At 44.4% G+C, this 12163-nt stretch overlaps 1 protein-coding gene across 2 annotated transcripts; it reads right to left on the bottom strand.

Annotated features, from left to right (window-relative positions):
• Positions 1-1279: 1279 nt before the first annotated feature.
• Positions 1280-11932, bottom strand: LOC121010833 (uncharacterized). 2 transcript variants are annotated; one of them, XM_040444720.1, is made up of 3 exons: positions 11812-11932; positions 11152-11239; positions 1280-3915 (listed from the first exon to the last, which is right to left on the bottom strand). In XM_040444720.1, the coding sequence occupies exon 3, from the start codon at positions 3735-3737 to the stop codon at positions 1698-1700; it is 2040 nt and encodes a 679-aa protein (XP_040300654.1). In that variant the 5' UTR covers positions 3738-3915; positions 11152-11239; positions 11812-11932; the 3' UTR covers positions 1280-1697. The 2 variants fall into 2 exon arrangements, with proteins under 2 accessions (XP_040300654.1, XP_040300657.1); XM_040444723.1 differs by having other exon boundaries at positions 11152-11236; positions 11812-11922.
• Between the last annotated feature and the right edge of the window lie 231 nt (positions 11933-12163).

The following is a 12163-nucleotide window of genomic DNA, read 5'->3' as shown; positions in this document are numbered from 1 at the left end:
AAGAAGCACCATCCCCCACGCTCCAGGAAAGCCACATGGTCCTTACCAGCAACAGACTGGAGTGCCGCCGTAACCTGCGGAGGTTTAAATGATTTTAGTTTCGTTCCCCCATTGTTCACATAACCCTGCTCTCTCTAACCATTCTTTCGCTAGAGAACAAAACCGTGGGTCTTCCCAGCTGAGAATTTCCATGTGCCGGTTTGAGTTTCCTTGTGGAAACAGAAATGGCGTCTCGTGCATCCTGCCAACTTTGCCAATTTTGTTCTGAATAAATGTAGTTCCTGATCACTGCAGTTTCTGTTTCATAGAGGAAGGCTTTATTAATTATAAGAGGGAATATAAGGAATTAAGTGATTATAGTAAACACAGAGAGGGAGAGAAGTAGAGAGATGAACAAAGAAGGGTTAATACTGTCGCAGGATTCTTTACCTCAAAACCTGGGGTTCATGTCTCCGCACTTCCAAGAATGAAGAGGTGGACACAGAAAAGAATGAGCAGCAGACAAAAGTTTATTAGAGTAGAAGATCAGAAAGTAAGAATAGTATTGATGGGGTTTTGGAGTGGTGGGGGATCAGAGCTGATGGCCAAGAAAGAATTCTTGAAGACATCTTTGGTGCACAAAAGGTGACTTTATTAAAGCATGGGGACAGGACCGGTGGGCAGAAAGAGCTGCATTAGGGTTGTGAAGAGTGACTGGTTTTATACTATGGAGTTGGGGGAGGTAAAGCCAAGAGGAAGTTTCTTAAAGGAATTTCCATATGCTAAAGACTCACAGGTTACTGGAGGCCTAGCTATTGTCAAGCTAAGGTTGTTATTCCTGTCTAGCAAAGCATTAACATTAAGACAGTAGGGAGTTCCTGGACATCAGGCTATTGATAAGATTGTCTTTTTCTTGTAATTGTACTAAGATATTTGTAAACTGATGGAGACTCTATCAGTTTAATCACTTGTTTTCTGTCCATTCCTTTGTTCTTGGGCAGCCAGGAGTGCCTGAGGAAGAGCACACATCCCACCTTGAGTGGGGGGTGTGCCAGCTTGGGCCTGGCCCTCAGCTTGCCTTGTGCTCCCTCACCAGTATGAAAGCTCTCTTTGCTGAGAGGGGGCATTCGAAGGTGAATGCCTGAGACAATAGACAAGGGTCTTTGTTTTACAAAGTTCTGCTCGACCCGCTTTGTTCCTTCTCAAGTTCTAGCCTTACTGGCCGGATAACTCTAGGTGCTGGGTTGTCCGTTCCTGATTGGCTCCACTCCATTGTGTGAGGAGTCAGACTATGGTCACATTGTCCCTCATATGATGTAAGTTTTATGGTTTACTTATTTTAGTTAGGTATTTTGATGGTCAAATTCCTGAGAGGAACCTGAGGGGAGTAGGTGGTGTTTTACATTCTTAAGAGGAGCCCTATGCCTGGGAGGATTTGCTGTGGTCAGAGCTCCCAGCATTGTTCCAAAATATGTGTTTTTCCCACCCAGGGGCCTCAGGTTCTAACTTTTCCCTCTCTGCCTATTTTAACCTATCTTTTCCCTATCATATTCCCCCTCTGAACACGTGACTCCTAACTGCCATTAGGAACTGGGACGACGACCAATCTTAACTGCTTCCTGCTGAAGGGGGGCGATGACAGGGGAAGGGCAGTCAGGGCAGGTTCAGAGGTCAATCCAGATGTCTAAAATAATGGGAGGGTGTTTGGAACCTCTGGGCTAGCAACATTTCTTGGATGTCTTATTTTTCTGGCATATGCGACAGCATCTACAAATGACATATAAAAAGACTATCAGACCAACAAGCATCAATATTCCAAATGCAATGCCTCCCAGGGAAGAAGCCACACCATGGGAAAGAAAGACGCATTGTAGCCACCCAAAATATCTCTGGCATGTCTGGTCATATTGTTTTATGAATTTATCAATAGTTTTTCCTCCCTCTTCCGTATTTGTTTCGATCTTGTGATATTGTTGATTAGAATAATTAAGCACCCGAATTAGTTCATGGCCCTCAATCCTCAATTCCTCCTTTGGCCATCCAGTTTCCATAGGAACAACTCCATGAGGCATATTTAATTCTATTTCAAGGAAAGATTGATCTTTGATATCCAGATTACTGTAAGTCTTGTTACTCTTTTGTAAATGTATTCGACCAACGGTTCCAGTGTTGCACCATACTCCAGTATGATTTAGTACATGATACATATGCTCACAGGTAAAGCTCTCTGTGTCAGCTATTTCCCCTTGTTTACCTTCCCAGCAAAACTTCCCTCTACCCATGTACCAAATGCTATTGGTTATTGGGGTAGAGACGAGGGGCCAGACCTGAGTGAAATCAGGGTTCCATTTTTGTTGAGGGCACAGCCAGATTTTATTTCTCTCTTCACAGTTTGAAAGAGATATGGCAGCCCAAGCTGACTCATTTGGCATTACAGCCCATCGACTCCCCACTGGCAAAATCCTTGTCTGATTTAATATAGTCCCTATGCCTGCAAGCTGAACTATTGGATATGAATTAGCATGGTCCATCCGGGGCACATGTGCCTTTAAAAAGCAACGCCTCAAGTTACAGCTCCCATTAATAATCTTCCATAACTTGGGGCTTCCGTACATAGGCCATAATTTTTGAGTTTCCACTTCAGCATTCATTAGAGTAGGCCATCGTCTCATAGCCACCTCAGATTCCATCTGCTTTAACATGGTGAGCAATCCTTTCTGGGTTAGAATACATGCCCTTTCCCAGGTTTGAGTTTGGAAATGTCTTTGTAGGGTTTCTCTGGTCTTACTTATCCACCTTACTATGGCCTCATTTTCTTTTAAAAGAACTTCCCATCCTTTACCTTCTTCTTGAAACAAAGTTCCTTCAACATGCCCTATTTTTGATAAGGATTCCTTTTCTAAATTGTGTTGTTCTTCATTGGCAGCAAATTCCGCCTGCCCCAGTATACGTAATCCTGTTCCTAGCCCTCCTATAAGGTCTTTTTTCGTTATCTTTTTGTTTTCTGGCCAGTGTTGTTGTATCCACCATAGGTGTTGTTTCCGTTGTAAATCTAAGGAGTGGGAACAATTGGGATAGTAAGTATCAACCCAAAACCTCTGGGTGTCCCAAGTTAGACTTAACAAAATCCAGGAGACTCCCAGGTAGGCTGTGGTTTGGGTTTGCCACAAAGGTTCCCAAAGCCTTCCGGGTCTAACTGTGATGTTTTCCGTAGGCACTTGGGTCCACCATTGGACCTTTAAGAATAATGTGTTATTAGCCTTCCAGCCGCATTGGCAGGGCAGGAGACTATCGGGACAAGCAGTACTATGGCATGTCACACATCCAGCCGCAATATCTCGGTCTTCATAACCTGGGACCTTTTTAATTTCTTTATCATCTATATCTATGGCAATACAATGTATCTTTTTATTTGAGTTATATAATTCCCTTCCAGTTTCATTATTGGGCAAAATTTCAGCCCAATATTTATGACTTTGGTTTAATTTTATAAATAAGTAACCTGAAAAAGGTTGGCCCTTAGGTAAATTAAGGGTATGGCTATTATCCCAATGCCAAATTGTAAAATTGCCATATTCCAAGTCATATTTTAAAACACGGTCTCCCTCTATAAAAGTTAGGTTAGCTGCCTCAACCAAAGGGGTCCCGTCGTTCAACCCTAATAGTGGTGGGGTCGGTGGAATACAAACAGGATGTGTTTCTGAACCCCATAGGCATATTATTATTATTTTCCAATATATTGCATTACTTATCTTCATTCTGTGGTGTCCTTTTTTTGAAGATCAATATAAGGCTTTCTCCTGCTTCACAAGTCTACTCGGGCTCTGTGTTGTCCTGTTCTGGTGGAAGAAACCACAGCTTAACTCCAGAGTGAAGAATCCAGGATAGCAGTAGGAGTTGCCAAGATTACCATATGTGGCCCCTTCCACACTGGTTCTAGAGATGGGGACAAAGAAAGAAGGGTTTGCATGAATACTTGATTTCCTGGATTATATAGAGGAGACTGGTCATCCTGGAGTTGACATGCAGATAATTCCTGAAGAATCTGTTGGAATTTAGCCAAAGGAATTATATAGTTCATCAAATAAAATACTTCTTTATCGGCCAGCAAGTCATTAACAAGAAAAGGTCTTCCATAAAGAACTTCAAAAAGGCTTAGGCTTTTTGTAGGGGTATTTCTAATCTGAAGCAAAGCAATAGGAAATAGAATATCCAGTTCTTAATTGTTTCTTGGGCCAGTTTTCTAAGATGCTTTCATTGGTCTTTTCTACCTTCCCCAAGAACTGTGGCCTCCAGGCACAGTGCAGATGATAATCGATACCCAGAGCCCTAGATACCCCCTCAGTTACCAAGGATTTAAGGAGGGACCATTATGGCTTTGAAGGGATCTAGGGAGTCCAAACAGGAATAACTTCATTTATTAGTGCCTGAACCACCTCTGAGGCTTTTTCAGTCCTGCAAGGAAAGGCTTTGACCCAATGTGTATGTGTGAAGGTATCTACCCATACCAAAAGATATTTATATCCTTGTGTTTTTGGCATATGTGTGAAATCTATTTGCCAATCCTCCCCGGGATCATTTCCAATTCTTAGAAACCCTATTGGAGCCTGCGGGAGAAAGGGGGTTATTTCTTTGGCAGATTTTGCAGGTTTAATAATATATTCAATAGTCTTATCTAAATTCCTTCCTGTAAAAACTTTTTGAGCCATTTGTAGGGTTTCATCCCTACCTAGATGGAAGGTATAGTGTAGAGTTTCTAAAACCTTCCACTGGTTGGTGGCCGGTAAATGAAGTCTGCTGTCATCTGCCTGTAACCACCCCGTAGGCTGGGGAGTGTAACCCTGTTCTGATGCCTGCTGTTTTCCTTCCGTCGAGTAGTGGGGCTTTTCTTGAGTTGTAGAACCATCCCAGACAAGGGAGGCAACAGTGGGGCTAACTTGAGATCTGGCTGCCAATTTTGCTGCGTCATCAGCCAGCGTGTTTCCCCCTGATAGCTCATCCATTCCTTTTTGGTGTCCTTTACAATGTATTACTGCTACCTCTAAGGGCTGGTGAACAGCCTATAAAAGTCTGGTAATTTCCTGGTGATACTTGATAGGAGGCCCTGAAGCTGTTAAAAAATGTCTTTCTGGGGCGCCTGGGTGGCGCAGTCGGTTAAGCGTCCGACTTCAGCCAGGTCACGATCTCGCGGTCCGTGAGTTCGAGCCCCGCGTCAGGCTCTGGGCTGAAGGCTCGGAGCCTGGAGCCTGTTTCCGATTCTGTGTCTCCCTCTCTCTCTCTGCCCCTCCCCCGTTCGTGCTCTGTCTCTCTGTGTCCCAAAAATAAATAAAAAACATTGAAAAAAAAAATTAAAAAAAAGAATGTCTTTCCTTCCTTGACATACCAATGGCATGTAACACTAAGGAGGCATACTTAGAGTCAGTATAAATGTTAACTCTCTTATCTTTGCTCAACTCTAGGGCTGTAATAAGAGCAACTAATTTGGCCAGCTGAGCACTCGTTTCTGATGGCAGGGCATCACTTACCAGAGTTTTATGAAGAGTCACCACTACATACCCAGCTTTTCTGGAGCCTTGCTCAACAAAAGAACTCCCATCTGTGTATAGGGTCCATTCTGGGTTTTCTATAGGAGTTTCCCTTCAATTCTCTTGGGCAGCATAAGTTTGGGGTATGATTTGTTGTATTAGCTCTATACCTTCCTCTGGCAGGAAGGCTGCTGGGTTCAGAGAGGAGTAGGTCTTTATATGCACAGCAGACCCCTCCAGCAGGAGTGCCTGATAACCATAGAAGGCAGCTATCTATGAGCTGATGGCTGCTGTCCACCTATTATCCATCCCTGGATATTATGTGGGGCATAGACGGTAAGGTCTTGCCCAAGGGTTAGTTTTGTAGTTTCAGGAATTAAGAGGACAACAGCCACAGCGGCTCTGAGACATACAGACCAGCCACAAGCTACCAGATCAAGTTCTTCGCTAAGATACCCCACTGGTTGCTGTACTGGGCCTCCATTCTGGGTCAAAATGCCCAAGGTTACCCCCTTTCTCTCTGTAACATATAAATTATAAGAATTTCCAATGGGAAGCCTCAAGGTTGGGGGTGCCCAACAAAGCCAGCTTAAGTTTTCTAACTAAAAACTTGTTTTGACTCACCTATACCAGCAAGTGAATATTTGCTGCCTGTGTGTTCTTGATTAGTTGGTAAGGAGTGAGCTCTCTCTCCATATCCTGATATCCATAAGCGGCAATAACCGGTAATACTTAAAACCCTCTCAGTTGTCTAAGAGTTTTCAGAAGGGAGTATGAGACAATAGACTGAATTCTGTCTTAACCTAGTCTTCTCGTGCTTTCCAAAAGGAGTAATCCTAGATATTTAACAGAAGTCTCATACAGTTGGGGCTTTTGTTGGGAGACTTTATAGCCTCTTTCTGCTAGAAAATTTAAGAGGGCCTTGGTACCGGCCTGTATACTTGGTTCAGAAAGGGCACAAAGCAAGAGATCATTCACATATTGCAGCAAAGTGCAATAATCAGATGAAAATTCCAAAAGATCACATGTTAAGGCCTGTCCAAATAGACGTGGACTATTTAGAAAGCCCTGAGGCAACACTGTCCAAGTTAATCGTGAAGCCGGATTGATAGGATCCTCGAAGGCAAACAAGAATTGAGAATCAGGATGTATTGGACTACAGAAGAAAGCATCTTTTAAATCTAAGGCTGTAAACGATTTCATAGCTGGTGGAATCTGGGCCAACAAGGTATAGGGGTTTGGAACCATGCAGACGGGGGCTGATGGGGACCACTGCTTCATTAATGATGGGTAGATCTTGCATTAGCCTCCATTCCCCATTAGGCTGTTCCCAATATTGGAGTATTACAGGGGCTGTTACATTTCTTTACAAGTCTCTGTTTGTTTAGGGTTTCTATAATTTTTATTAGCCCCCTTTCAGCATCTGTTTGAGAGGATACTGCTTCCGGCATGGAAAAGAAGTAGGATCCTTAAGGTGTGTTTGGACAGGTATTGTGGTTAAGGCTTGGCCTGCTTCTCCTTGTATAGCCCATACTCATGAGTCAATATCAACTTCCATCAGCTGTTTATCTCGCCTGGATCCAGTAGCAGTATAGTCCTAATTCAGTCATAATGTCCCTTCCTAGCAAGGGAGGGGGCTCTCTGGCATTATCAAAAAAGAATGTGAAAAAATCAAGTCTCCCCAGAGTGGCTAAAATGAACAGCTCAGGAGACTACAGATGGTGGCGAGGATGTGGAGAAACGGGAACCCTCTTGCACTGTTGGTGGGAATGCAAACTGGTGCAGCTGCTCTGGAAAACAGTGTGGAGGTTCCTCAAAAAACTAAAAATAGAGCTACCCTATGACCCAGCAATAGCACTACTAGGAATTTGCCCGAGGGATACGGGAGTGCTGATGCACAGGAGCACATGGACCCCAATGTTTATAGCAGCACTTTCAACAATAGCCAAATTATGGAAAGAGCCTAAATGCCCATCAACTGACGAATGGATAAAGATGTGGTTTATATACACAATGGAATACTACTTGGCAATGAGAAAGAATGAAATCATGCCATTTGTAGCAATGTGGATGGAACTGGAGAGTGTTATGCTAAGTGAAATAAGTCAGTCAGAGAAGGACAGATATCATATGTTTTCACTCCTGTGTGGATCTTGAGAAACTTAACAGAAGACCATGGGGGAGGAGAAGAGGGAAAAATAGTCACAAACAGAGAGGGAGGAAGGCAAACCACAGGGGACTCTTAAATACAGAGAACTGAGGGTGGATGGGGGGTGGGGGAGAGGGGAAAGTGGGGGATGGGCATTGAGGAGGGCACTTGTTGGGATGAGCACTGGGTGTTGATGTAAGTCAATTTGACAATAAATTATATTAAAAAAAATCAAGTCTCCCCGTATGCACCCCAGTGGCTGAGAGAAAAATTTAGTCATAAGGTTTCCAGAGACATCTCTAATCATTACACTGTGTTTGGATAGTTGGCCGGTTTTGGAAAGAAGGACAGAAAAGGTGGCTCCAGTGTCAAGAAAGAAATCAACCGGTTTCCCTTCTTTTTCCAGAGTTATCTGAGGCTCTGGCTTTCTGATAGGTAGCTGGTTTGGGGGGAGCCACCCTAAAGAGCCCCCACTCCCTCAGTCCCTTTCAGGGACATTGGTTATCTGAGCCCTCACAGATTGAGGTCCCTGGGGGCATTCAGATCTCCAGTGATTGTCTCCATACAAGGGGCAGAGCTGACAGGGATTGAACTTCGGTTGTCCAGAGCCCTGAAGGGCCACATAAATGGCACTTGGTGCCAGGACCTTGGGAAGTCTGGTCTGACATAGTACCTAAGGCTGCAACTAAGGCCTCAGATTTTTTCTTAAGCCTCCTTTCCTGTTCCATATTCTCCTCTTGATCTTGGTTGTAATATATCCAATTGGCAGTTCTTAAGAGCTCCTCCAGGGTCCCTTCTGGGCCAACAGCCAATTTTTGCATCTTCCTTCAAATATCGGGGACTGATTGAGTGTTGAGTGACAAATTTGTCCTTTAGAATCATCTCAGCCTCAGAGGTATTAGGGGAGATAGCCATCTATTTAATGAGAGCTTTTCTTAACCTTTCCAGGGAGGCTACCAGGTTTTAATCCTGTGTAAAATAGTGGCTAATTTAGGGTAATTTAAGGGGTTACCCTTTGTTCTTTTTAATCCTTCCCAAATGCAGGCTTAGAAATGGCAGTGACACCATTCCCCAGTGGGATTATCATAGTCCCAATCAGGATCTTGGGGTGGGACTGCCTGAACTCCAGTAGGGGACTGGAAGTTCCCTGTATAGGACCTCCAGTTCCATGATAATTAATGAGTTGCTCATCCCCATATCTCTCAGCTGCTGCCAGAAACCCATGCTTCTCTCTTTCATTATGAGTCTGATTCCACAGAAGCATTATATCTCTCCAGGTTTATCCAGAAACATACATAATATTCTGAAAAGCCTCTATATACTTACCTGGATCATCAGAAAACTTATGTAGTATCCCCTTTTATCTGTCTTAAATTTTGTAATGAAAAAGGTACTTGTATCTTATCATAGTGGTGCCTCCCTGAGTCCCTCCTTCTGGCACTCCAGCTTCTTGTAGAGGAAACATGCCTGTTACATTACGGGGACGGCCTGGGTAAAGTGGGCAGCAGGGAGCAGAAGTGCATGTTTTTAAGTCTGGATATATAGATAGAGGACCTGAGGAGGAGGAGGTGGGGGTGGAAGGCTTCCCTTCCTCCATCTCTAGGTCTGCTTTGGGTACTGGCAAGGTGCCCTTGATTATTTCCCCTCCTGATTGCTGGACTTTGGAAAGGGTTGCCAGTAAGTCAGGATTAACCTTACATTGCTTGCACATATCTCTATTTTTTCTTAAGGCCCCAAAACACTGAACATAGAATTCTCCCTACTTCCCCTCACGTTTGCACAACAAGTCCAATTGTAAGATAGTATTATATTGATATTTCCCTCTGGCGGCCAGGTTTCCACCTCCAATTTGTATTGGGGCCGAGCCCCAGTGCAAAAGAAGATGAGTCGCTTTTTCTTCGGGATTTGTGGATCAAAATCATTCTAATTTTTCAGAATGCATCCCAAAGGAGTATTGACCTTGGTTGGAGAATTACCCATCTATAGGAAAAAGAGGAAAAGGCATCCCTTATGTCAGTTTCCTACAGCTGGCCAGGAGAAACCTCATCTCCTGACCCCAGATGGCCAAGAGAAACCTCATCTCCTGGCCCTGCATTTTGGCTGGCTATGCGACTGGCAGCCGAAAGCCCTGTCAGTCTCACAAGGTGCTGGGATTGGTCGCTCTTACTCAGGCTTGACCCTACCTCCGAGCGCTGACCTTGTCTTCCCCACTTTCTCCTACCCCTCTGTTTCTGGCCTGTGGGACTTTGGGGGTATCGACTGAGACCAAGTAAGACCCCCCTGGTTGTAAAAGGTAGCACTAATTTTATTTTGGTCCAATGGTAATTTACGTTTTGATCATAATAAAATTGTTCCTCTTTATATTTCAAAAGGCTGGCGAAAACTATTTTTTGTAAGGATAAAATCAGCCATTGAGGGGAGCTAGAAGAGCCAAAGTTGGGGGCTAGTCTCCTGCCTTTTTCAGCAATGCCCACATAAATATGTTCCAGCCATGTGGGTTTCCATTTTAAAGTATCTAGGTTGAGGGCATCTGGGTAGCTCAGTCGGTTAAGCACCTGACTCTTGATTTCAGCTCAGGTCATGATCTCACAGTTTGTGACTTTAAGCCCCACATCGGGCTCCATGTTGACAGTGCAGAGCCTGCTTGGGATTCTCTCTCTCTCCCTTTCTCTCTCTGCCCCTCCCCCACACACTTTCTTTCTCTGACTAAATAAATAAAAAAGTTTAAAAAAAATATCTAGATTGGTACAAGTCACATACACTGGGCTAAGTGTAGCACAATGGCTCCCGTGTACCCAGTAAAAGCCCTTCAGATGCCATAGTCCTCTGTCCTTCATATGGCACAGACACCCGTTCCTCCCACCTGGCAGAAACAACACAAATGTGGAGCATCTGGAGGTCAGCAGCGAGGACATCACTGTTGTTTTCCTAGGCTTTGGATCAAAGGAGGGGCAATTTCAACCAGGGCTTGAGCAAAACAACTCAAAAGGGAGTGCTCTCCTGCCCTTTTGGTTAAAATCACAGTTCTTCCCATTTTTCTTTTCCAAGACCATGAAGAACAAGAAGGGGTACTGTATATTCTCTTCTATATTTCCATCAAACACACAGTGAATCCAGCATCCCGCAATTGATGCTAAAACACAAATTAGAGCCAGAAAGAGGAGAATTCCTCCGATTACCCAAATGGGTGGTCAGGGATCAGGTTCTACCGACAGCCTTCAGGCATCCATCGGAGAGTAGACTTGGTCAGGACCCTTCAGTTGCTGTTTGGCCTCCCCTGAGTCTGTGCATCTGGGGTCATTCTTGAAAGAAATAACCATACGTTCCCAACTATGCTGGGGGATCAGCTGGGAGGAGACCCAAGGAGCCTGTCACCTGAGATTTGAGAATGGCAGCCATACTATTTGCTTTTATCTGGCTGACAGGTGCCCATTGTTTGGTTTGAGAGTTGTATTTAGGATAGAAAGAAAAGAGGGGGTGTGGCTGTTCTCTACTTACAGTTAGAAGACGTTGATATCCCTGATGAGCCCCCAAAGTAATGTTGCAGGATTCTTTACCTCAATACCCAGGGTTCGTTGTCTCACTGCTTTGAAGAATGAAGAGGTGGGCACAAAATGAGCAGCAGGCAAAAGTTTAGTAGAGTATAAGCTTAGAAAGTAAGAACAGTATGAAAGCTCTCTTTGCAGAGAGGGGGCATTGAAGGTGAATGACCGAGACAATAGGCAAGGGTCTTTGTTTTAGAAGGTTCTGGTCAGCCCCCCTTCCCTTCCTGCTCTTCCTTCTCAGGTCCTACTCTTACTGGCTTGATCACTCCAGGGGCTGGGTTGTCCATTCCTGATAGGCTGGACTCCATTGCGTGAGGATCCTGACTAAGGTCATACTGTGCCTTGTATAACGTAAATTTTTATTGTTTACTTATTTTAGTTAGGTATTTTGATTGTCAAATTCCTGAGGGGAACCTAGAGGGAGTAGGTGGTGTCTGTTACATTCTTAAGAGGAACCTTATGTCTGAGGGGTGGTTTGCTGTGATCAGAGCTCCCAGCATTGTTCCAAAATATGTGTTTTTCCCCACCCAGGGACCTTGGGTTCTAACCTTTCCCTCTCTGCCTATTTAAACCTTTCTTTCCTCTATCATAATACATCAAATCCGGTACTCACAACATCCAGCCTCCTAGCTGGGGAAGCTCCGTGGTGAAGAGCCTGGTTGGAGTCCCGAATTGAGGGTCCTGGGTGAAGCATCCTCCCTTCAGGTGAGGCTTCCAACTAACTATACCCGCCAGGGCAATATATACACTACCCATGTGTGATCTATGGTTAGTCATTAAGTTTGCCCCAGTGCAGTCTTGAGCAAGCTGGTTGTTTCTCTGTTTCTCTTACTATATTGCACAATCTTAGGAGCCTGGGTGTCTGCATATTTCTCTTCTCTCCCTGATCCACTCCAGGGGCCAGCCTGGTCTGGCTCAAGGAGGTGAGGCAAATTATTCCCTCTTGGCATCAGGAACAGAAGGGC

This window comes from Herpailurus yagouaroundi, unplaced genomic scaffold (assembly GCF_014898765.1).
Source record: "Herpailurus yagouaroundi ecotype Mexico unplaced genomic scaffold, PumYag 29, whole genome shotgun sequence".
Taxonomy (NCBI): Eukaryota; Metazoa; Chordata; class Mammalia; order Carnivora; family Felidae; genus Herpailurus; species Herpailurus yagouaroundi.
This window is presented reverse-complemented; position numbering and strand designations above follow the sequence as displayed.